The 25,344-nt window shown below is 38.2% G+C and overlaps 3 protein-coding genes and 1 pseudogene across 4 annotated transcripts; 1 reads left to right on the top strand and 3 right to left on the bottom strand.

Moving 5' to 3' along the window:
* LOC109715027 lies at window positions 763-2,856 on the bottom strand (annotated as a pseudogene).
* Window positions 2,853-4,189, bottom strand: LOC109715028 (LRR receptor-like serine/threonine-protein kinase EFR). Its single transcript, XM_020239813.1, has one exon. It carries the CDS (start codon window positions 4,139-4,141, stop codon window positions 2,879-2,881), a length of 1,263 nt encoding a protein of 420 aa, XP_020095402.1. The 5' UTR covers window positions 4,142-4,189; the 3' UTR covers window positions 2,853-2,878.
* Window positions 6,551-9,890, bottom strand: LOC109715083 (probable LRR receptor-like serine/threonine-protein kinase At3g47570). Its single transcript, XM_020239883.1, has 2 exons — window positions 7,244-9,890; window positions 6,551-7,154 (listed from the first exon to the last, which is right to left on the bottom strand). The coding sequence occupies exons 1-2, from the start codon at window positions 9,873-9,875 to the stop codon at window positions 6,778-6,780; spliced, it is 3,009 nt and encodes a 1,002-aa protein (XP_020095472.1). The 5' UTR covers window positions 9,876-9,890; the 3' UTR covers window positions 6,551-6,777.
* Window positions 13,428-19,916, top strand: LOC109715125 (beta-galactosidase 6-like). 2 transcript variants are annotated; one of them, XM_020239958.1, is made up of 19 exons: window positions 13,428-13,649; window positions 14,791-14,886; window positions 14,982-15,094; window positions 15,211-15,277; window positions 15,370-15,462; window positions 15,562-15,705; window positions 15,883-15,971; window positions 16,167-16,272; window positions 16,398-16,485; window positions 16,590-16,708; window positions 17,097-17,258; window positions 17,624-17,841; window positions 17,954-18,063; window positions 18,182-18,291; window positions 18,423-18,530; window positions 18,671-18,778; window positions 18,899-19,110; window positions 19,229-19,562; window positions 19,669-19,916. In XM_020239958.1, exons 1-19 carry the CDS (start codon window positions 13,455-13,457, stop codon window positions 19,774-19,776), a joined length of 2,580 nt encoding a protein of 859 aa, XP_020095547.1. In that variant the 5' UTR covers window positions 13,428-13,454; the 3' UTR covers window positions 19,777-19,916. The 2 variants fall into 2 exon arrangements, with proteins under 2 accessions (XP_020095547.1, XP_020095546.1); XM_020239957.1 differs by having other exon boundaries at window positions 16,167-16,299.

The raw sequence follows: 25,344 nt of genomic DNA, 5'->3' as shown, positions 1-25,344 counted from the left end.
CGAAATTAAAAGTCTAAAATATATGTTTGCACAAATATTAAAGTTTGGGGTGTCTCTATACATTATTTTGTTATATTTTATTTTATTTTTCTCCTTTTAAAGTCAATTGACTTGAATTTTTGAGAGAGAATATATCCAACAGCAAAAGTTGCAGAAAAACCAGGCATTGCAAAAGGAAGAGATAATCTGCAACCCTCCTATTATATTTCAGAATTTTTTTTTGCTTTTTTTCTCTTTTTTTTTTTTTTTATGTATGTTAAAATTATTATAAGAATTAAGGCACTAGGGATACAAGTGGATCCAAGTTGATAGAGCTCTCGTCCCGATCTGCCCTATTCGGGACAGTAAGTCAGGGTCAAAAATTAGAAAAAAAAAATCTGAGGAGAATCCATCCCAATACTCTTAAGTATATGAGTGGATGGTGGGAACTTTTTCTTTTTTTGATTCGTCTCGATCTGTCAAAAATTCGCTCCAATTCGTCATGAACAGAGTGATAAGTTATAGCAAAAAATAGAACCTACCCCGATTTGCCTAAGACTCGGTGACCTCCCATTCTTGGATCTGCCCCGTTTGCATTGTATTGGGCACGGAGATATAATCCCAAGTAGGAGATATTATCCTAATTAAACCATTAATTGGCATGATTAGAATTCTTTCTTTAATAACAAATTTCAGTTTCATAATTTGAATAAGCGTACAAAATAATTAAATTTAGCAGAATTTAAATTTCCTTAATAAAAGTATATGTCTTAGTCATTGGAGTATCAATAAGTCAAAAAACTCAAACAGCAAATAGTCTTGTTTGCTACATAACAAAGAAAAAAAGGGACATGCTCCAGTGCTTCATTTCTTTCTCTGAAACCATGCATCTTGTAGAACTTATTTTGATCTTGCGCGCCCAATGTTATGCATCAACCACCAGACAACTTTCTTAAGTACTCCGTTTGTATCTTCTGCATTCTGGAGACGACTTCTTTCATCGTGATCCGTTCTTTCGGTGAATCCTTTGAGCATTCCAAGGCCAGTTCGATAACAGACGACAGACAATCGTCGAGAGTGTCTCTACCATCACTAGACTCATCTCCGAGGAGGTTGGCATCCACTACATCCGATAATCTCGCATTGTATGCATCAAATACCCACTTTCGCAAGTTCGATTCGCCACTGAACATGCTATCTGTGGGTTTCTTACCTGTGAAAGTTTCTAGCAGTAGTATTCCATAGCTGTAAACATCTCCTCTTCTTGAAACTCTGCCAGTAGATCCATACTCTGTCAAACATATCAATTTAGTGCTTCGACGAATAAATTGTTCACTGACGAAATAAAATACTATTGTGAACAGATTAAACAGGCACGAAAATATGGCTACGAATTTCGCGACAATAGTTCTTTTCGTCAGTTATTTACTTTTGTCATCTAATTTTTGTGGCGAAACGTTTCGTCGACAAATGTAGAGTTTGTTTGATCTTTACCTGGAGGCATATATCCAATGGTGCCTGCTGCGCTCGCTGATACTACGGATTTGCTATCGGGGGACAGCAATTTTGCGATGCCAAAGTCGCTGACACGCGCATTCATGTCTTCGTCCAGCAGCACGTTACTCGGCTTAATATCGCAATGCACCACGGCTTGCTGAAGATGGTGGTGGAGGTACTCCAGTGCTAATGCCACATCCAGCATGATTTTCATTCTCTGAAGAAGATTCAAGCTAGTGCCAGGGGAGTGCAACCACCTCTCAAGGCTCCCATTCGGCATGTACTCGAGCACCAGCGCCTTGAAGTCCAAGTTGGAGCAGGTGCTGACGATTCTGACGAGGTTCCGATGCCTGATCATTCGCAATGCGCGACACTCTTTCTAAATCTAGAACCTTCACGGCAATGAGCGATTCGTCGTCTAGGCGACCTCGATACACCGAGCCGTAGCTTCCAGTGCCGAGCAAATTAGACTCGCTGAAATTGTCCGTGGCGCGGGCAAGCTCATGGTGAGAAATTCGACTGTACATGTTCAGATGTGGCGTTTCGGAGGAAGAAATGTCGCGCTTGCTCCTCCGCCGATACGCAAGAAGGATAGAAAGGCAAGACAAAAAGATTATTATAGAGGCAGCAATAGTAGGGAGGATGATTTTGAGCTTGTGTACTCTATTAGACCTGGATTTTGAGCAAGGCGATAGACCGAGTTCCTGCGAACCGCATAAATTCATGTTCCCCATCAAAGATCGAGAGCTGACATTGGAAAATATGCCGCCAGTCGGTACCTGTCCTTCGAACTTGTTGAAAGAGAGATTCAAGCCAACAAGTTGGCGGAGATCAGCTAAGAATTCCGGTATGGGACCGGAAAATTCATTCAGTGAGAGGTCCAAATACTGGATACCTGTTAGCTTACTGAAGGACTGTGGAATTGGGCCCTGAAACGAGTTGTTAGAAACATTCAAAATGCTGAGTATTTGAAGCTGCCCAAAAGTATCAGGTATGTCACCGAATAGCCGATTTACTGACAAATCCAACTGGTTTATGCCCACCAAGTTCCCTACTTCCGGAGAGATCGAGCCCTCTAGAGTATTCTGTGAAAGATACATACCCACAAGGTTGCTGAGACTCCATATGCTGTCGGGGATGCTTGACGATAATTTGTTGTTATCAAGCCATAGGAACTGTAAGGCGCTGACGTTCCCGATTGAGTCCGGTATGGCTCCAGATAGTGCATTGTAATCCAGGGCTAGTTCGTCCAATCTGTTCAGCCGGCCAATTTCATCAGGAATTGATCCTGAGAGATTGTTCTGTCCGAGTTCGAGGACTTGAAGCCCTTCGAGATTGAAAATAGTTATCGGCATATTTCCTGTTAGTTGGTTGCTGTCGAAACACAATTCTAAGAGCCCACTCAAGTTACCAAGCGTTGTTGGGATCTCCCCTGTGATGCGATTTCCACAAGCATCGAATTCGTAAAGGCTCCCGCTGAGATTTCCGATTGAATTTGTATGGCACCCTCCAATTCGTTATACGAGATGTGCAGACGCTGCAACCCTTTGCAATGCGATAACGAGGTGATGAATTCGAGCCCGCCGGTGAGTTCGTTCGTTCCAAAACCGAGGAATGTGAGGTGTGGAAGACTTTTTCCGATTTCGGTCGGAACTGTCCCTGTTAGGTTGTTGTCTGAAAGATCCATCAGACCCATCATGGAAGCATTCAGTAGAGATGTTGGTATTCCGCCGGTTAAATAATTACTACCTAATGTCAGCCATTGGAGATTCGTTAGGCCGCCTAAAACTGGCGGGATCACGCCAGATAGGTGATTAGAACTAAGATCAAGCTTAGTGAGATATGTGAGATTGCCGATGGATGTTGGGATGGACCCGGTGAGACTATTTCTGTCGAGATATAAAACACGAAGTTGTTGTAATCTCGTAAGCTCTTCCGGTATGCTCCCTCTGAACTGGTTGGTGGACAGAGACAGATACTGCAAGTCTTTACGTCGTAGAAGAAAGTCTGAGGGGATCGAACCTCTGAGCTGATTGGATTCGACAGACAAGTACTGGACATGCGGAATAGTTATATTGTCGACGGTATCAGTAAGGAGAGGTCCCGAGAGGTTGTTTTTTATGAAGGAGATGTATGTTAGCGAAGACATGTTGAAGACAGCGGAAGGAATGCGCCCCGAGAGCTGGTTGTGCCCAAGAGCAAGGGATGCAAGGCGCGGAAGTTGGCCAAGGGAGTGAGGAATGGGCCCTCGGAGAGAGTTGTTGCTGAGGTCAAGACGGTTCATGAAAGAGAGATTACCGAGGTGAGGTGAGATCGTGCCGTGCAGAGAGAGCCCCTCGAGTTGCAGCGCAACGACTCGCTGCCGCCGGGGGCTGCAGGAGACTCCAAACCATGTGCAGAAGGATGTGTTGTTAGAGTTCCAGCTTCTGTCGAGAAGGCCGTCGGGGTCGCGAACAAGGCTCTTGAAGGATAGCAACGCCGCGAGGTCCGTTGCATTGCTATGGTGCACGGATACGGCTAACCGTGGGAAGATAAAGAAGATGAGCAGCAAAAGCATCAGCATAACTAGAAATGCAAAGAATGCAATCCTCCTGCAAATATGAGACCGTTTTTGTAGGTTGAAAGAGTGGCCAGCAGTTTTGAAGATCCATATGCATATTTTCATACCTGATTATTTGTCTGTCTTTTGTGATTGGAGTCCAAGATTACCAATCTAAAAAGGCACCTTTGATGCCAAGTGTTTGGCTATCATTGGACGTTGACGTAGAATACGTTCTTGTTTGGCCCAATTATGTAGTAAGTCAAGCTAGTCGACCCAATCCTTTGGCGACAAAGGACCAAGGCAAGTTCTTAATTTATACTTCATTCATTTAGCATATATATATATATATATATAGAGTGAGGCTACTATGCTATCGGAAGCACGGAGCCTTCCGTGCTTCTAGCTCGTTTTCGATGTTGCGACTTTCGAATCGTCGATCGGCTCCGTTAAACTTGATCTAGAGTATTTGAAGTAGCTAGAAAATAAATTTTATGATTTTACGATATCATTTGCCTAGTGAACGAAGGGGCTCAAAATCAACGGCTGAAAATAAAAATCTTACAAAATGTAATAATATGATATTAAAATTTTAAATCAAAGATATTGATCTTGTTTTATATAGTATAAAGAATTTTCTATCAAAATTTCACGTGATTTGGATATTTCTACACCGTTAAACTTGCAAACGGCTCACTATGGCCATTGAAATTTGTTGATTTTGAGCCCATTCGATCACTAGGCAAATGATATCGAAAAATAATAAAATTTATTTTCTAGGTACTCCAAATACTCTAGATCAAGTTTAACGGAGCCGATCGACGATTCGAAAGTCGCAACATCGAAAACGAGCTGGAAGCACGGAAGGCTCCGTGCTTCCGATAGCATAGTAGCCTCACTCTATATATATATATATATATATATATATATATCCCCTTATTGAACATAAAAGTGTTCATCTGAGGGCTATTTAGTAGCACGTAATAACTATTGCATTGCAGTTCTAACTTACATATAACTTCAAATATAGTGTTAGGATCAGTACATTTGATTCCACCAACTGCAATCGAAACTGTACAAGGAGAACTGCTGTATTTGGCAAAGAATTAAATCATTCGATTTAAAAGGCTAAATTACAGAAAACCCTCTTGTAATAATCCGTTTTTTCACTTTTCCTCCCTGACATTTAAAAATCTACACTTTACCCCCCTGTAAAATAAAAAATGTGCACTTCACTCCCTACCGTTAGGGTTCCGTTAAAAAATATATTTTTATGCCAAAAATACCCCTCCGCCATCTCCCTGTTCCTTCGCCTCCCTCCGGCTCGCCACCTCGCCGCCGCCTCGCCGCCTAGCGGCCTCGCCGTCCTCCACTGCCTCGCCCTCACCCACATCTCCTTCGCCGTCCTCCGCCGCCTCGCCTTCGCCTTCTTTGCCCTTCTCCTACTGTCGCCCACCTCGGTTTTCTCCTACTGTCGCCGAAATCGAGGACGGCGAGGGTGCAGGAGGAGAAGGGGAGCAGGTGGAGAAGGAAATGGAGAGAAATCGCGGCCGATTGAGGTGGCAATCACGGCCGAATGAAGGGGCGGCTGAGGAAGATGGGGAAGAAGACGATAATGGCGAGGGGTAAAATGGTCATTTTAGACACCGTAACCCTCTGTGAACATTTTTCATTTTACAGGGGGCAAAGTGTAGGTTTTTAAATGTCAGGGGGAAAAAGTGAAAAAGCGGGTTATTACAGAAGGGTTTTCTGTAATTTAGCCAAAATAAAAAACATTTTCAACTACCAAACTAAAGTAATATAGTTGCAGTTGCCAAATATACGAGGAAACAAAATGGGGGTAATTGTAACTACTGCGTTGCTTATTGTATGCATATCCAACTGCGTAATATTTTTATCCTAGGTACATTTAATCCTAGATACAGTTAATGCAAGCAAAGTGTTGTACGAACAAACTTTGATCTATCTCTCTGTAGTTTCACCAAATTTAAACTTTACAATTGTGTGGATTGAGAAGTTTCACTTTTCTTTCCTATGATTTTGTTTTCCTTTCACGTAATTTCAACAACGAATCCCGAATTCAACTCAAGAAAATAACTCACATTAAAAAATTAAAAATTAATGGAATGTGAATTCAATGGAAAAATAGTTTAGAGGTCTATTTCAAAATGACCTGTAAGTGTGGGAATCCCTGCCCTGCATATTTTAACCTCATACAAATTCTGTTTTTTCTATAACTAATGCTTTTGTGCTGGGCCTAAGTATAACTTTATTTTTAGTCATATTTTTGGCCCAAAAACTAATTAGGCCTTCAAGTGATGCATAAGGCCTTAAAACAATAGCACTCAAAGCCCAGCATAAGTGTGGCCTCACCAAAATAGGGGGGCATTTGGATTGACGTAAATGCAATTCGGCTGTATATAAAGTTTAGTAAGATGAGAAATATTGATTTCAGTCATCCATCATAACACAACTTGGAAATTCACCACCTATCCTAAGGTTTCGGAAGAGCTTTGATTCTTCATTCAATGATAATTCAAAGATTCTACCAGGTTAAAAATTATGCTTATTATTGAGATGTTCCCCTTAGAACAAACTGTGCCAACAATACTAAATTTGAATAACGAAATCTACTTATCATGTACTTGCTCTAGCTTGCAGTTACATTCTAAGCAGCAATGTTTCTGAAAAATTGAAGCTCTTAGATAAATTTGATGACTGATACTGGTACATTCAATAGACTGAAGTCTCAATGCCACTCTTCAAGTTTCTGGGAAGCTTTTGCAGTATTCTATCTTTATCTTTTGCAATATAGGAACAACATCTTTCATCAGAATCCGGTCTCTAGGAGAATCCTTGGAGCATTGCAAGGCCAGTTCGAGGACGGACATTAGGCATCGATTTCTCGTCCCATGATCTTCTTCTGCAGCTACTCTATCAACACGCGCGTCTCTAAACAGGTTGGCGTCGAGAATGTCAAACAACCTAGTGCGATATGCATCAGATACCCACTGCCTCAAGTTTAATTCCCCATCGAACATGCGATCCGTAGGTTTCTTCCTTGTAAAAGTTTCGAGTAGCAGTATTCCATAGCTATATACATCTCCTCTTCTTGATACTCGACCCATAAATCCGTATTCTGCAAAACATGTCAGATTAGTCTTGTCAGAGAAGAAACAGATACTGATATACATCATTGTTATCAGAAAAAATTAGTCGCGCTTTTACCTGGAGGCATATATCCTACGGTACCAGCTGCACTCGTCAACGCTACGGATTTGCCATCAGAGGCCAACAGTTTAGCAATGCCGAAATCGCCAACTTGAGCATTCATATCTTCGTCGAGCAGCACATTGCTTGGTTTTATATCACAGTGCACTACAACTTGACGGAGGTGGTGGTGAAGGTACTCCAATGCTGAGGCCACATCTAAGGCAATGTTTATCCTCTGAAGGAGAGTCAAGCAATAACCAGGAGAATATAACCAATTCTCCAGGCTCCCGTTGGGCAAATATTCGAGGATTAATGCTTTGAAGTCCATGTTAGAGCAAGTGCTGATGACTTTGACGAGATTTCGGTGCCTAATCATGCGCAAGGCTTGACATTCTACATCGAAGATCTTCGAAGACCCTTCTTTCTCTAGATTTATGACCTTTGCTGCAACAAGTGATCCGTCGTCTAAGCGTCCTCGGTAAACAGAGCCGAAGCTTCCTGCGCCTAGTAAATTGGACTCGTTAAAATTGTCGGTGGCGCGAAGAAGATCACGGTATGGTATTAGGCTATAGTGCTTCAGACATGTCGTATTAGAGGAGGGAATTGCATGATTGCTCTTTCGATGAAGTACGAAATAAAAAAATGAGCAAGAAAAGAGGACTACTAAAGAAGCAACCGTAGGAAGAATAATTTTGAGCTTTTGTTGTTTGCTTCTTGGATCAGAATCAGTAGATTGGTCGGAGCAAGGCGGAATTCTGAGAAACGACGGTCCGCACAATCCTATGTTCCCCATCAAAGATCGGAAGGTGATATTGGCGAACACACCGCCGCTTGGGATCTGCCCCTCCAGCTTGTTAAAAGAGAGGTTCAAGCCGACAAGGTACTTGAGATCGGCTAAAGATTTCGGTATCGGCCCGGAGAATTCATTTGATGAGAGGTCCAAATACCGGAGGCTGATCATTTTGCCGAAGGATTGCGGAATAGGACCGTCGAAGAAGTTGTTGGAAATGTTCAGAGTGGTGAGCATCAGAAGCTGCCCAAAAGCATCAGGAATGCTGCCCGAGAATCGATTGGTGGATAAATCCAAATTGCTTAGGGTCGCCAAGTTTCCGATGCCGTAAGGGATTGAGCCCTCCATAGAATTTTGAGAGAGGTACATACCGACAAGGTTGGTGAGACTCCATATGCTACGCGGAATGCTCGACGACAACCTATTGTTATGAAGCCGTAGGAATTGTAGTCCACTGATGTTCCCGATCGAGTCCGGTATGGCTCCATTCAATTCATTGAATTCGAGGTTTAGTTGGCCTAGTCTCTTTAGTTTGCCGAGCTCATAGGGTATTGATTTGGAGAGACTGTTGCTTCCTAGGTAGAGAAGTTGGAGCTCTCTGAGATTGGACAAGGCCGGCGGTATGCTTCCAGTCAGCCAATTGTTTTCTAAATGCAAGTTGAGGAGGCCACTCAAATTACCAAGTGTCATGGGAATTCTTCCCGAGATACGATTCCCGCGAGCATTGAACTTCAAAAAGCTTCTGCTGAGATTACCGACCGAATCCGGAATACTGCCCTCTAGCTGATTGTCTGCAATATACAGATTCTGCAACTTCCTGCAGGATGATAGAGAGGTGATGAAATCGAGCCGACCGCTCAGCTGGTTTGGCCCGAAACCTAGTTTGGTGAGGAAAGGAAGGTTATTCCCTAGCTCGGCCGGCACCGACCCTGTCAAGTTGTTGGCAGAAAGGCTGAGAACACTAACCATGGAAGCATTCAGTATCGACGCAGGAAAACCGCCTGTCAGGATATTGTCTGCCAGGTTTAGCCATTGAACATTTCGCAGACTGCCCAGCTCGGGCGGAATGGGACCGCGCAGGGAGTTTGTGTGGAGATCGAGCTCGACGAGGCTCGTGAGGTTGCCTAATGATGCTGGAATTGTCCCCGTGAGGTCGTTGGTGTCCACTAGCAGACTAGTTAGCTTCTGCAGCTTGTCGAACTCCGCCGGTATGCTTCCGCTCAGTTGGTTCGAGGACAGCCACAGTTCTTCCAAGTCTTGGCATTGGAGCAAGCCCGAGGCGATCGTGCCGCTGATCTGATTGGACTGAATGGAGAACGACTTGAGCTTAGGGACCGTAAAGCTCGCGTTACGTAAGAGGAGTGGGCCTGAGAGGTTGTTCGACGTAAAAGATAGATATTCCAAGAAAGACATGTTGAAGACGGTGGCAGGAATACGTCCAGACAGCCGATTGACTCCGAGACCAAGGTATGTGAGGCGGGGAAGGCGGCCGAGGGACTCGGGGATGAGCCCTCCGAGAGAATTGTTGCTGAGGCTGAGGTGGGTCATGAAGGAGAGGTTGCCGAGGTGAGGAGAGATCGTGCCGTGAAGCGAGAGTCCGGCAAGCCGTAGAGCAACCACTCTCAGCCGCCTGGAGCTGCAGGAGACGCCGAGCCAGCTGCAGAAGGATGTGTTGGAGCTCCAGCTTCTGTCGAGGAGGCCGTCGGGGTCACGAACCTGGCTCTTGAAGGAGAGCAGCGCCGCGAGGTCTGTGAAGTTGTTGTGCTGCACTGATGCAGCTTGCTGAGAGTAGAAGAGTAACAAGATGAACTGCAGTAGCAGCAACATGCCTGGAAGTGTAAAGGAGGGAAACCCCATGCAAGAATTTGCTTCTTAGGAAGAGCATAAACCATAGTTATTATTTTTTCTATAGTCCATGGTGAGAAAGAAGTTAAAGGACAAGTCAATCATAACAGAGTGATATTATTTAGAAAAATAAATAAAATATTTTTCCATTGCGTGTAATGTATGCTCTCACAATCCGAAGTAAACTCTCCATAATGGTGGAAAATTTTAATGGCCATTTTTTTGCACATTGATTGGAACAATTGCAAGAGTTGTTTGTTTCTGTTGACGGCAGCATGGGTCAATGAAAGGAAGCACTCAGACAATGCTTCCTTGTGAATGCTTCCTTTCATAAGGAAAGATAACGATTAGATATGTCTCGGATTGGTAAAATTTTTTAATCTTATTCTATTTTTGGTTATCCTATTAAGTTAAATTTAAATTATGTCTAATCTAATTAAAATATTTCTAGTTTTAGTTATTTATATTTTTAATTATATTAGAATTTAGCCACTATTATAAATATACTTTTTATGCCATTGATTTAATGCAGTAGATCAGAGAGAGTATGGGTGTATTTTTTGGGATTAGAATTTTGTGAGAAAGTCATATTTTGTATATTACTTTGATTATAATGAAAATTTTCACTACGTCTTCGCTTTGAATATAGGCCAGTGGCCGAACCGCATAAATATTATTTTCTTTATTTTTTTTCTCTCCTTTTTGATTCTTTTTTAGTATTTTTGCACCGTACGAACTCATATCTTTTTCGCTTTAGTTCTAGCAATAACAAGTAAAGCAAAGAACAAGAAAGGAAGAAAGGCACATAAAATGCCTTGGCTACCTCTAAATCAACTATGTTGCTTCTGTAAGAAGAGTCTTAGGAAGAAGAATTCCGCATTCCTTCTCCGTCTGTCGAAAATTTTCGACTGTCAGAAAACACTCCAGATTCTGACTCAAGAGAGGAGGGCTAGCTCGTAGATCTTACGGACGTACGTGCCCCCTTGAGAAAGGTAGAGAAGGAGCGGGAACTAGATGGAGCACATAGATACTTTGCACGCTTAATCGCCTTCGCTTGATCTAAGATGCTATGATATACCCAGCGAATTTGGAGAGAGACGAGCAGTATATCACATGGGGGCTATATAAATATTAAAACAAGATCTAAGATCAATGTTTTGATATCTATATATTTGACACTTTTTAACAAAACTTTAGCAGTGCTTTGCATTATACACACTATATTCTCTTTTGTAGAACTTTCCATTATACATTTAAATTAAAGCAATTCCTCCACTGATGTTAACAAACAGTTGCGGATTTCAAGTACAATTAATAACGGTTGGTAATCATTCTCTGAAACAGCAAATATCTTTTATTTTAGTCACTGCTATATATAGAATCTAAATTTTAGTTGGAGTGTATGACAAAATGTCAGGCGCAACATAGAAGTAAAAGCATCTTTGAAAATTCAATAAAGCGTAATTAAGCACTTTATTTTTCCTAATACTACCACGTCCAAAATCACGTTCTTTTATACTCTAAAAGGTTCAAATAATCGAAAGTGTTTTTAGAAACTTTATTTTCACAATTACATAAAATAGTGATGAAAACTGCAAGAGGCAAAGCAAGCCAGTAACATTTATAGGTGTATAGCTATGGCTTGTCCAAATTACACTGCAAGTCAAAAGAGAAGCAAGATGAAAGGCCTTTAACATTTAGGGCATGCTACCGACTGTCCCTAGAGCAAGTGGCAAAGGACTTGGTGGTTGGTATCCAAGACCCAAGTTCGAATCATAGTTGATTCACATTTCCAGCTAACTTTATTTCTAAATGAAATAAACAAAGCGGGTAGCGTGCTGCCTATCTCTCAAAAAAACATTTAGGGCATGCTTGCTTCGGCCGATATAGAGACGGAAATTCTCACTTTGTTGAACAACAAGTGCGGATGTTTGAAAGAGACTGACAAACTTAAAGATCAGATATGGAAAGCAGTTGGAAGCATATGATCTATAAGCACCGTTCTCGACTTCATGTACGGCATGAAAGTGCGACTTCATCCCATATCGCGATAAAGTTAAGATATGACGTACGGTCAGGACTCACAAGCTCCAGCTTCTTCCGACTCGGGAAAAATAAACACCCCCTAAGTTTTTGTAGCTAGCCATAATAGATGTCAAGGAAGAAGGAAGCAGTTGTAGATATGTAATTATTACTTGTCCAAGATAATGTTACCGACCATCCCTAGAGCAAGTGACAAATGGCTTGATGGTTGGTACTCAAGGTCCCAAATTCGAATTCTAATTGATTCATATTTTCAGCTAAATTTATTATTTAATAAAATAAATAAAACAGGTAAGGTGTTATCTATCTCTCTAAAAAAAAGATAATGTGAAGCCTAAGCTAAATGACCCTATCCTTTGGAAGCAAAAGGACTTGGGCAGTGGTTGAGGGTACCTGTACTTTACCACTTTAATTTGTGGTTTACAGAGTTCTACTTTTCTCCCTTGTAGTTTTGGTTTTCTTTCGCCCGAACATCAATTAAATAGCGTAGCAAAGTAATATGTTTTATAAAACCTGTTATTTAGGATTTTACCATATTTAATGATAAATTTGATAAATTTTACAATTTAGTATATTTTTTCTACTGATGAAATTGTGGAGTTGCTAATAGACAATGGCTATTGTGCTGGGTCTAAGTTTAAATTAATCCTAGTCATCTATATTTTTTCTACTGATGAAATTGTGGAGTTGCTAATAGACAATGGCTATTGTGCTGGGTCTAAGAGTTGAATAAGCCTTATATAAAAAAATTGCATGAGGCCTCAAAACCAATATGCCTCTAGTGTTTTCTGAGGCCACTCAAAGCCCAGCAAATGCATGGCCTCACGAAATAAGAGGACATGCAATTGGATTGACGTAATTATAATTTGACTGCAAAGCAAAACTAGGTGGGAGTAGAAATATTAATTCTGTTGTCGACCATGGCACGCCATGGAGGGCTTAGGTCTTAGGGTGTGTTTGGTTCGGATTATCCTGACAAGATTACAGACAATTCTGTTAAGATTACTGTGTTTAGTTTATCGGTATGTAATTGGATTGGTAATATAGCATTAAGTGCAAGATTACACCAAAAATATTAACGAGAGGGAGGTGTGTATTTTGGATTACTAAAAGCCAAAACTCTTTCAATACGTCATTTAAAAAAGTTTAACTTAAAATTTTGAATTGTTTTGAAGTTTTTTGCATATAATTTAACAAAATATTAAACTACATGGTACTAAAGTAAGAAAGTGTGAAACCACATAGTACTAACTTGATACACTTTAAACTATATGGTACTAAAGTGAAAAAGTGCGAAACCACATATTACTAACTTGATACACTTTAAACCATATGGTGCTAAAGTGAGAAAGTACGAAACCATAAGGGGGTATTTGAAGTTTTTCTTAATAATTACTATAATTACTAACTGCACACAAACTACTCCACGTCGAAGAAGCATAAAGTTTATTTTGTGTCCCATGTTTTGAAAAACGACAATTTTTGCGCTAACCCACATCATTTTGGTACAATTGTCGACCCACATTTTTTTTCTTGCTTCTTTTGAACATGATTGGGGCAGGAGCAGCCTCAAGAATGCTTGTCTTCTTGTTTCTCTTCTTCATCAGATTCTCCGATTCGGAGATCGCAGCAGGTGTTGTCGCCTCCTCCTCCGTCGGCTACGACCACCGCGCCCTCCTCATCGATGGTGCCCGCCGCATCCTCGTCTCCGGCTCCATCCACTACCCTCGCAGCACCCCTGAGGTGTCTTTTCTTATTGATCATCTATAGGAAACGACTCATAAGATAGTTTTGGTACAATCATGAAATGAATTATGTCACATGCACAGACAAACATAAGTCATTAAGGGACTGTTTGATTTTATATATTTTCAACTGTAGTGTAGTTAAAAAATATATACATGTATTTATTAAATTTTTATTTGATTTGATGCAGTTAGGCCTAATTGCTGCATTTGCATCTGCATGAGTGGTTGCAGTACCTACTGCAGCAGTTGAGCCGGAGTCGACTCACCCATTAAAAAAAATAAATAAATAAAGTGTGATTTTTTTTTCATATGATTTTTTTTTTACTTTTTTTTTCCTAAAAATATCTATTTATGAAATCTGGTAGAATTTAATAATATTTGTTAGAGTTCAATAAATTTTCTTCATAAGCTTTTTATTTTTCCAGTCTGCTAGTTCAGTAATGTCTCTCTTTTTTTAACCAAATCTATAATATGTTTTCATTTAAAATTCATTAAATTCATGCATAATTTTATAATATATAAATATAAAAGCCTTAATTAATAATTAAAAAACTATGTTATGTTCAGAAGAGGTAATCTCACCTTTCTATCTAAAAATTGACGGAATTTACAAATATAAATCTCGACTGCAGCTTATCAAACAGAAAAAAATATAACCACAATAGTTGTAACTATATAAAATCAAACAGACTAAGCATAATTATGACTGCACCATTTGAAACTGTATATACTTCCAAACTATACTATTTTTATAACTATATCGAACCAAACTACTCCTAAGTAGTGTATATGGAGAATTGAACCCGCAACCTTTCAAAATTGAGAGGACTAGAAAGCGGCTCAGGAATGGTTTTAATAGTGCTCTCTTTGTCCTTCTTATACATAGAAGAACTAACTTTCACTATTGAGAACTGATAGTTGCTAATGGTGGAAGGGGAAAATTGGTTTTTTTTTTTATTTTTTTAGAGATAGATAACATGCTATCTGTTTCGTTTATTTTATTTATAAATAAACTTAGCTAAAAATATAAATCAACTAAAATTCGAATTTAAGAGTTGAGACCTTGGGTACCAACTACCAAATTTTTGCCACTTACTTTAGAGACTGTCAGTAACGGGGAAATTGGTTGGACGCAGATGTGGCGGGACCTGATACAGAAGTCGAAGGACGGCGGGCTCGACGTTATTGAGACTTACGTTTTCTGGAATCTCCATGAACCTGTTAGAAACCAGGCATGATTCCAGTTAATTATAGAGCCTATTTTTCGGTTATGTTAATCCTCTTCTTAAAGTAGTTTACATTCTGATCAAATTCGGGATGAGTATAGTATGATTTTGAGGGGAGAAAGGACCTGGTGAAGTTCGTGAAGACGGTCGCGGAGGCCGGACTCTATGTTCATCTCCGCATTGGCCCATATATCGGTGCCGAGTGGAATTATGGGTGGGCTTAAATTTCTCGCCCAAGTTGATAATTTTGCATGTCTTCTTTTTTTATTTTTCTCCCTTTTAGCTAGTGTGTGAATTTGTTATCTCTAATTTGTTTATAATTTGGTGCAGGGGATTCCCAGTTAGGCTACATTTCATCCCTGGTATCAAGTTTAGAACCGACAACGAGCCTTTCAAGGTTCATTTATTTAATTCTAACCCTGTGTTTTACAATTTTAAAAAAAAAAGAAAAAGAAATTCTTAGCTTATTTGGGTCTTCTTTGTTTCTAGGCGGAGATGCAAAGATTCACGGCAAAGATCGTCGATATGATGAAGCAGGAGAACCTTTATGCATCGCAAGGCGGACCCATCATCTTGTCCCAGGTTTGGTTACTTTTCAAAGCTCGCATCTTCGTTGAACATCTCATGCTGTTGCTTTCCAGATGTAAATAATGTTTTTGCGTGTCCACAACATGGTTTTAGATCGAAAATGAATACGGAAACGTCGATTGGGCTTATGGACCTGCGGCGAAGTCGTACGTCAGCTGGGCGGCGTCGATGGCCGTGTCACTCGACACCGGCGTTCCCTGGGTGATGGGCCAGCAAGTCGATGCTCCCGACCCTGTTGTAGGTGTTTCATGTTTGATCATATCTTTGCTTTTAGAAGGATGAACTTTGTCCTGAGCTTATTCACTAGTTTGATCAAAATTGTTTACTATCTTTGTCTATTTGCAATTGTTATTGATGGTGCATTGAGTTCATACGTTGATGTTATCTGTGACTATCACCATGCAAACTCCGCAGATCAACACTTGCAATGATTACTACTGCGACCAGTTCGCTCCAAACTCCAAGAATAAGCCAAAGATGTGGACGGAAAACTGGACCGGATGGTAAGGGGTGTTACATTCTTCTCTGCCTGATCTGCATAACTTTTTATGTATTATTTAGGATGCCAATCGACATAAGTTTGATGCAAATCAACTATAATCGATCGAACAATTCTCTTCGAACAATGGATCTCTAGTGGCACATTATTCATATATACGATTGGCAAGGTTGTTTATAATAATATTTTGCTTAAATAGGTTTCTTCCTTTTGGCGGTGCGGTGCCATATAGACCAGTCGAAGACATTGCGTATGCTGTTGCTCGATTCTTTCAACGTGGTGGTACATTCCAAAACTACTACGTGGTATCACCTCTGAGTCGGTTGTTAATAGTATGTAGAACTTGCTTTGTTAGGATTTTTACACCTTGTTGTATTCTGATAACTTCTTATTTTCCTGTTCGTTATATATGTACTCCGCTGTTCGTCAGTACCACGGCGGAACCAATTTTGGCCACAGTTCGGGGGGACCGTTTATTGCGACGAGTTATGACTATGATGCTCCGATAGACGAGTATGGTAAGCTTGTTATCTTATATTTCTTGTTGGTACTGTAAGTCATACACTTTTCAGAAAGGTTTTGCGTCTCAGTTGATTTTACTTTCTTCGTAAATCGATTGCAGGGTTCATTAGGCAGCCAAAGTGGGGTCACTTGCGAGATCTACACAAAGCAATAAAGCTTTGTGAAGCTGCGTTGGTCGCAACTGATCCAACTAGTTCTTCTCTTGGTCCAAACCTGGAGGTAACTAATGCTGTTTTTTACTGTCCTTTCTTGCATAATTTGAACGAAATTTCATATTTTGCAACAATGGCTGTACAATTTGTACCCCTCATGTGCTATTATAGTTATCTTTGGCTGCTTCAAATTTACACTATGCAGATGCTTTATAGTGAAGGACTTAAAATGAAATATTTCATATTTTGCACGATTTAGTACATTTTATATTTTCACTATATTTTCGTTCTGAGTATCATTACGGACCAAAATACTACAACAATATAGGCAGGAAATTTGTGCCTTATTGTCTTGTTTTACAACATACATAATCCTAGTCTTTGTGTTTATTTTTTTATTGGTGCATTTCTGAACATAAAAGTTATTTTTTTTCTGATTCTATTTTCTTCTTTAGGCCACTGTGTATAAGACAGCAGGGGCTTGTGCAGCATTTCTTGCAAATAGAGACAACCAATATGATGCAACAGTTACTTTTAATGGGAAGTTGTATCATCTACCTGCGTGGTCCGTGAGCATCTTATCCGACTGCCGGAATGTTGTATTCAATACCGCTCAGGTTTGTCTATCGAAGTAATTAACGGATTTTTCATACTTCCGGTTCAAAAACGATACCTTGTGTTATGCACTTATGCTATATTCTTTAGCCAATTCGGTTCGGATGTCTCTGTTGCATACAAATTATAAAAACAATGTTCTCCGGTGGCTTATCTTTTCGAAGGAAAATGGTCTGTTTCGAATTCTTCAACATTGTATCAATGCAGGAGGTCTGAGAATACAAGATAGTCGTATACTTTGTTCTTATTATTGAGCATTTGTACATGTCTGTATTCTCAAAAAAATTTCTCTAGAAACTTTTATATTCATGACATCATAAAAGGTAATATTTCACATCTTGATCTAGTAAAAGGTGATTTTCTGCAGATAAACTCCCAAACCTCTTCCACAGAGATGAGGCATCTAAATTCCTACAATCAAACCTCAGATGATTCTCTTGATTCCTCTGAGATGCCACAATCACAATGGAGCTATGCAATAGAACCTGTCGGTATCTCAAAGGCCGATGCCTTCACAAAAACTGGATTGCTAGAGCAAATAAATACTACTGCAGATGCTAGTGATTATCTATGGTATTCAACAAGGTGAAGACGATTCTTCTTTAGTAGTTTTCTTGTCTCATAGCCTTGTTTACATGGTATGCTTATCCTCGAATTAACATTAGCTGTTCACCGGGTTTTAATGGTCTTCTCGCAGCATTGAGATCACCGGCGATGAGCCGTTTCTTTTAAATGGAACTCAATCTAATCTCCTTGTGAAATCACTTGGCCACGTCCTTCGCGTTTTTGTCAATGGAAAATTGTCAGGTAATGCATTTCATGTTGAACTGAATAAACTGAATCTGAGACAAAAAACTAAATATAGTTTGCGTTTTATTGTTTGAACTTTAGCATCTAAAATATTCATGTTATAACATTTATTCAGCTAGTGGGATGGGAAACAGTTACAATGCATCATTTTCACTGCAGAAGCTTATTATGCTCGCCCCAGGAAAGAACGCTATAGATCTTTTAAGCGCAACTGTTGGTCTACAGGTTCTTTCCACTGCTTTTGGAGGAATCTTTTTTTTTTTCCCAGTATTTATTTTTCACGTATATCATTTATGTAAGTGGATCATTGTGAATCTAATCATCTCTTTGATTTTGTTCATTCTTTATATTTCCAGGATTATGGCCCATTCTTTGATTTATGGGGTGCCGGAGTTACCGGTCCAGTAAAGCTGAACGGACCAAATGGCACATTAGATTTATCTTCAAAACCGTGGACATACCAGGTTGTTCAATAGTACGTCAATAACAGTTCCATAACCTTGTTCCTGAACTAAATTGGTTATTTACGCGAATAATTTCGTAATATTCAGCTCACCAATGTTAAGATTATTCTTGAATTTACGGTTTACTTTTACTTATGCAGATTGGACTTAAAGGGGAAGACTCGCGGCTATATGAGACTTCTGATGATTCTTCTGAATGGGTCTCAGATTCTACCTTGCCGACGAATCAACCTCTGATATGGTACAAGGTCAGAGTTTGACGTTTCCACCGTCCTCTCGCATTTGTTGGTTAAACTTATTTTATACTCTAGACTAACAAGATTATGATACATAGTCGACGAACTCATCGCGTTCTTTTAATGGTGCAGACAAAATTTGCTGCACCAGAGGGCGACGGCCCAATCGCGATAAACTTTACGGGCATGGGGAAAGGAGAGGGGTGGGTGAACGGGCAGAGTATCGGCCGGTTTTGGCCCACTTACCAAGCTCCGCAGAATGGTTGTGTCACCTTTTGCAGCTATAAAGGATCCTTCAGTTCTGACAAATGCCTCAAGAACTGTGGGAAACCATCTCAAATTCTGTAAGAATTTCTACCATTTGTTTGTTTTTAGTGTCTATCACAAATTTATTCTCTGTAACTTTAACCTGGATTTCAATTTCACATTAAATATATATGTGAACGAAACATATATAAACAGGTATCATGTTCCTCGGTCGTTTCTCCGATGGGGTAGCAACGATTTGGTTCTTTTTGAGGAGGTTGGCGGGGACCCGACTAAAATGTCTTTCGCGGTTAGGGAGATTGGGAGTTTGTGTGCACATGTTTCAGAGCTACATCCAGCCCCACTAGATGCTTTTATCACTACACAAAAGAGGGGGAAGTCTGGGCCGATGCTCCGATTGGAGTGCCCAAGCGCGAACCAACTCATCTCCAAAATCAAGTTTGCAAGCTTCGGGACCCCGCATGGCGCATGTGGAAGCTATAGCCACGGCAAATGCAATAGTTCTACTGCCCTTACCGTTGTTCAAGAGGTACACAAATGACATATCTGTATTGTATCTGCAGCGCTAGTTAGGCGTTTGGTGAATAAAAGAAAATTCTTTGTTCTTAATTTTGATTTGTGAAATATCTTTGTAGGCTTGTATCGGAGCGAGGAGTTGTAGCATCAGAGTGTCGACTGAGATGTTCGGAGACCCGTGTAGAGGGGTCACGAAGAGCCTCGCGGTTGAAGTGGCATGCTTGTGATCAAGTTACCAAACAGCGAGAGCAAAGTGTATTTTCTAGATATGTGCATACAATTTAAAGTGTATAATACAATGATTGAATTTGTGTACTTTATGAAATAAGAAGTACCAATTTGCAACATCACAGAGGTCTTTTTTCCTTCTTTTTTTTTTTTTAACAGGTTCTTTTGATATGGTTTTGAGAAATACTCTGGGCCACCTAGAGCAAACTAAAAATCTATAGGGAGCTCCTCATGGAAGATACTGTAAGAGGAGATTGAATGATTTTTTTTCAATTCAGATTTCAATTTCTAATGAAGATTTAATAATTTCAAATTCAAATTCAAAATTTGGATTTAGCTTTAACTCTAAATTCAGATTTTGGATTCGAATTTGCAGTTCAATTATAGATTTTTTATTTCAAATCTCAAATTCGAAATAATAATAATAATAAAATAAATAATAATGAGGCACCGGGCTAATTGCAGGTGAAACATTGTTTAAGTTTTTTCTGTATGGGGATGTTTAAGATATGGAGCGACTTGCAGGAGTTTTTATATATAATTAAACCTAATTTTAATCTAAACTTTTATTCAACTAAAGGTTATTTTCAACTCGGTCTCTATTTTTTTGAGAAATAAGGTAGCAAGTTACCAGCTTCATTCATTAAGTAAAATGAACTAAGCGTACAGAGATGGAAGCAGCTTAGGTCTCCGAAAATGCAAAAATAACAGACAAAAGGCCAAAAAGGGGAAAGGAGGTGAGAGGGGAAGGTTAGAAAAAAAGGAGTAAGTCTAGTGTCGCTTCAGGTCAGCACGGTCCAGTTGGTCAAAAGAGTTTAATACGTTCGAGAGAGCGACTCGCATCAGGCGGAATTGTCTGGAAAACGGAGTTGTTTCTACCCCTCCAGACCACCCACCAGATCGCAGCCAGAAGGGTTAGTTCTCGCGTTCGCGACGATTCAAACAAAAAGGCGGCTAATTTGGTCCAAATACTACGAACGTCTCCAAGGGTGTCACTTGGTATATCCAGTTCATCCACACTGAGAAATAGGTATCGGATACAACGGAGAAATTAATCCTCTACATAGCTAGGGTGGGTGGCAAAAGTGTAAATAAGTTGAAAAAAAAAAGTGTAGTCGGAGGACATTGGCAGTTAAAGTAGTTAAAGAAGATGTGCGGTCGGGATCATCCAACTTAAGTGAAATCAAACGGTAGCTGCTCCACGACATTGTACGGTGACGCGTCCTCTTCATCAAATAGTGAGAGAACTTACAAAACTACACTATGACGAATCGCGATTTCGTCCCTTGTAGCGGGTAAAGTTAAGATCTGGTGCACGGTCAGAATGGGAAAGCTCCGGTCTCTTCCGATTCCGGAAAAATAAACTTATTCTAAGATTTTAAAAAGCAATACTATCTGTACACTTACTTTATATAGGTGTCAATTTTACAGTTTATCCTTCCAAAAGCTCTCGGATCTCTCGTTTCGTCATATCAATTTTTTTTAAGTACTTAAAACTTAGAGAATTTTTATAAACCCTTAGATCCAGTGGATCGATGCTATTGTACTGGGCCTAAATTTAACTAATTAACCTTAGTCATATGGTTGGTCCAAGCCTTATAAACAATGCATGAGGCCTCAAAGCAATGCCCCAATGCGCGGCAAAAGTATGGCCTCACAAAATAAGGGGCGTGCATTTGGATTGACGTAATTGTAATTTGACTGCAACCAAAGTTTAGAATATAAATATTAATTTCGTTGTTGACCATAGAATGTCGTGGAGCTTAGGTCCAACTCTAATACAATACTACTTAAAAAATCGATCTAATTTTAAATAATTATGAATATTCTTAGCACTCTTATTTACGTACATTATGGAGATCAGACGTGTTGTTCACGTGAATTAACAGAAGTGGCAACCAATTGCATATTCGGGAATTCAACATAAATCATCTTGCAACATAATGGGTGTAGAAGTGGCTCTAAAACCTTGTTATACCTTGCTAATTGATCAGATTAGAAATAATCCAATAATAATAGCCTTATTAGGCTATATTGTTTATTTTTTCGACAAAAGATGATTTTAGAACTCTTTAAGAAAAAGGCTATTTTCAGGAGCTAAGCTCACAACAACCTACAACGAATCTTCTTGGTGCGTCCCGATCGATGACAAAACTAATATGTTTTATTTTTACTAAATTTGGTTTACTATTATACGAGGATTACGTGATTACGTGAATCTAAACACCCCTTAAACTACAAAGTGGTTTGGGCCCATATCAAGACCTATAGATGCAAAAATGATACATGGTCTATTTATTTTTGTCTCACTACAATTATTGTATGAGTAGAATAATAAGTGGTGGACCCTTTTCATTTTATTATTTATAAATTCATCTATTTCTATGCGTGCACTAACATAACACTAGAGTAGTATCCTAGATAGCGACAATGTATTTATCATATTATCTTTAGTTAGATATTTAATAATATAAATATATTAATAAAATAAATCAAATGTACAATTCATGCAAAATATTTGTTGCAATAATAATAATAATAATAATAATAATACTGACGGTCCTAAGTGGCAAAGGGTTTGGTAGTTGGTATCCGAGACCCATGTTCGAATCCTAGTTGATTCATATTTCTAGCTAAGTTAATAAAAGTAATTTAAATTTAAATTCTAATTTATCTAAAAATCTTCTTCAATTTGAATTTTTAAACAAATGTGCTCAAGCTCTCCATAATATTGTAATTGACTTCAACCCAGAATAAAAAATTTAATTTTTATGTCATTCATATTCTGCCAAACAAACAATAAAATTAAAAAAACTTCAATACCACGACATAGAAAAAAACAAAAAAGAAAAAACAGTAATTTTAATCTAAACTGTAATTTATCTAAACAACTACTTCAATCTAAATTTTAAACGAATATGTGTAAGCGGTGCATTCGTTTGTTTCTTTTGCTTTCTCGAGTCCACGTCAAAATCAAAATGGAAAATAGAATGGGACTAAGGTTTCCTTTGAGATTGCGGAAAAATTACGTTAAGTGCAGTGAGAAAGTACGATAAAAAAAATACCATATTTTGTTCCACATATCGTGATAAGTCGATTATGATATATTTTCTGCGGTCCGATCGGAGAACACAGAAACATATCCCTATATACTTTTACCCCTAACTCCGTTTTATCTAACAGATGGATCTTAATGTCAAACTGAGAGTGTGTTTGGTTTCACGTAAAACTATGAAGAAAAAATTATTTTTTTCGAAAAATAAAAGAGAGAATTTTCATCCAAATATGTAAAACTATTTTATACAGAAAAAATTTTTACGTTGATCCAAACGAGCCGCAAGCTATATTTCCGCTGAAAATTTTTTTTTCATCCTCTTTTACATCAAACCAAATACACCTTAAACCTAAATGAAGTGTGCACACGTTTGAATACTTTTTGGACGCACTCATAATCGTAACGGAGTTGGCGCACCCAATCCCTGCACACCAAGAACCGAGTTCTCCTTTTCCTTTCTCACTATCATAATTTATTTAATTTAATACTTTGTATTTTATTTTTATTTATTTAATTTAATATTTTGCATTTTATTTTTATTTTTATTTTTTTGACCTTTGTTGGATCCTACTTCATGTGACTCATGTCCACGTGACGTACGATAAGAGACCAAGAAAAACAAGTCGACAAGGGCGTACAACGTGGAGGCCTCGGCACGCGGGTGCCAAAAACATCCCCCATTCCACGCAAACTAGTCTCACACGGCAATACACGTGTACCACACAATGCAAAAACCACACTCAAGGAGCTACTACTTATAGCTTATCCATGGCAGACACTTAGCCTCCGTTTGATTCGGGGTTAAAAAAAAAATAGCTATTCTAGGGACAGAGTTAAATTCAGGATTAAAGTGGGATTAAAATTTTTTTGTGTTTGGTTGGGGGTTGGAGTTAGTCTAGAATAATAAAAAATAGTGTTTGATTGGGTAGGTGGGATAAAAAGATAATGATTGATAAAGAAGGATAATGATTGGTTTGTGTAGGTGTGATAAAAAAGATAGTGGGTTATTATGAATAGAATATAGTGTTTGGTTGGAGTTTGATGGGGTTAGGTGGGTTAGCTAACCCCACTTATTTTTTGGGGTGTTTGGGGATAAAATGAGGGTTAAGGAGTTATTCCACCCCTTAACCCCCAACCAAACAAGGGCTTAAGGCTCCGTTTGGTTGGCGGTATAAGCAGGGATAACGGAAGTTATCCCTGCTATTCCGCCAAACAAAATAATTTTTGGCCGGAATATTTTATCCCGGTCAAATCTTACTATTTCCGACTATTCCGCAATAGCATAGAATTTACTATTCCACCATTTTGATGGAATAGTGCTATTCCAATATTTAATTTCAAACTTAATTAAAATTATGAATTGAATTAAAACTAAATTATATAAATATAATATGTTATATATTATAATACATTTTTTTGTTATAAAATTATTAATTGTACTATATTAATAATATTATTTATATTTAAATATTATAATAAATTTTATAATAAATTATATTTAAATATTATAATAAATTATTTTTATTAAATTTAAGTTTAAGTAGAAATTTTAAAAAAATTATAAATTTATTAATAATAAAAAATTTATAAATTTATTAAAATATTTATTTTTATCAAATTTATAATTTTATTATAATAAATTATTTTTATTAATTGTTCCCACCCTATTCTTATTTAAAAAATTTAAAATATAAATATTTAAATTTAAAATTTAAATTTTTAAAATTTAAAATTTGTAATCTCAAAATTAAAGTTCATAATTCTAAATTCCAAATTTTAAATTTTAAATTTAAATTTTGATATTTTAAATTTTTAATATTTTATATTTTATATTTTTCAAATTTAAATTTGATCTTAAATTTAAAGTTTGAAATTTAAAATTTAAATTTTCATTTAAAATTTTGAAATTTAAAAGTTAAAAATTTAAATTAAAAACATAAATTTAAAATTTAAAATTTAAAAATTTAAATTCAAATATAAAGAGAGGGTAATATCATTATTTTTTATTTATAACTACCCACTATCCTTCTTATTCCATCTTACCTAACCAAACGCTATTTTTCTTATTTTCAGGAATAACTCAATTTTCATCCAAACACAAAATTGATCTAATCCCCGCTTATACCTTAATTTATACCTATCCCTAGAATAACCACTTTTTGCTTATCCCCGAATCAAACAATACCTTAAGTTCTCCGTATAAGACCCTGACGTTCTCGCCAAATCAACGGGGACGCATACGACGTTTGATCGTTATCGACGATCTGATGTTCGATTCTGATACAAAATATAATAATTCAGCACACTAATATTAATAATTATTTTTTAAACATTTAAATCTTTGGCTACAGTAATGAGAAATAATAAATAAGAGTAGTTTTAACTGCAGTAGTCGATATGTTTACGTGGCTCTTTTAGAATTAAATTTATGAATCTAAACACTATAATTGTTATGCTTGTGAAATGCTTTTATTTGTAAGCAATTCTGTGTGAAATTAATGCTTTTATTTTG

This window comes from Ananas comosus, linkage group 9 (assembly GCF_001540865.1).
Source record: "Ananas comosus cultivar F153 linkage group 9, ASM154086v1, whole genome shotgun sequence".
NCBI classification, from domain to species: Eukaryota; Viridiplantae; Streptophyta; class Magnoliopsida; order Poales; family Bromeliaceae; genus Ananas; species Ananas comosus.
The sequence above is the reverse complement of the archived record's forward strand: the minus strand, read 5'-3'. Positions and strand labels throughout refer to the sequence as shown.

Coding starts and splice junctions, on each gene's coding strand:
- LOC109715083 (XM_020239883.1), bottom strand. CDS start 9,875: ATGGGGTTTCCCTCCTTTACACTTCCAGGCATGTTGCTGCTACTGCAG. Junction 7,155..7,243: donor CGTAGGATATATGCCTCCAG/GTAAAAGCGCGA, acceptor CATGTTTTGCAG/AATACGGATTTATGGGTCGA.
- LOC109715028 (XM_020239813.1), bottom strand. CDS start 4,141: ATGAAAATATGCATATGGATCTTCAAAACTGCTGGCCACTCTTTCAAC.
- LOC109715125 (XM_020239957.1), top strand. CDS start 13,455: ATGATTGGGGCAGGAGCAGCCTCAAGAATGCTTGTCTTCTTGTTTCTC. Junction 15,706..15,882: donor TCGATGCTCCCGACCCTGTT/GTAGGTGTTTCA, acceptor CAAACTCCGCAG/ATCAACACTTGCAATGATTA. Junction 18,292..18,422: donor GCGCAACTGTTGGTCTACAG/GTTCTTTCCACT, acceptor TTATATTTCCAG/GATTATGGCCCATTCTTTGA.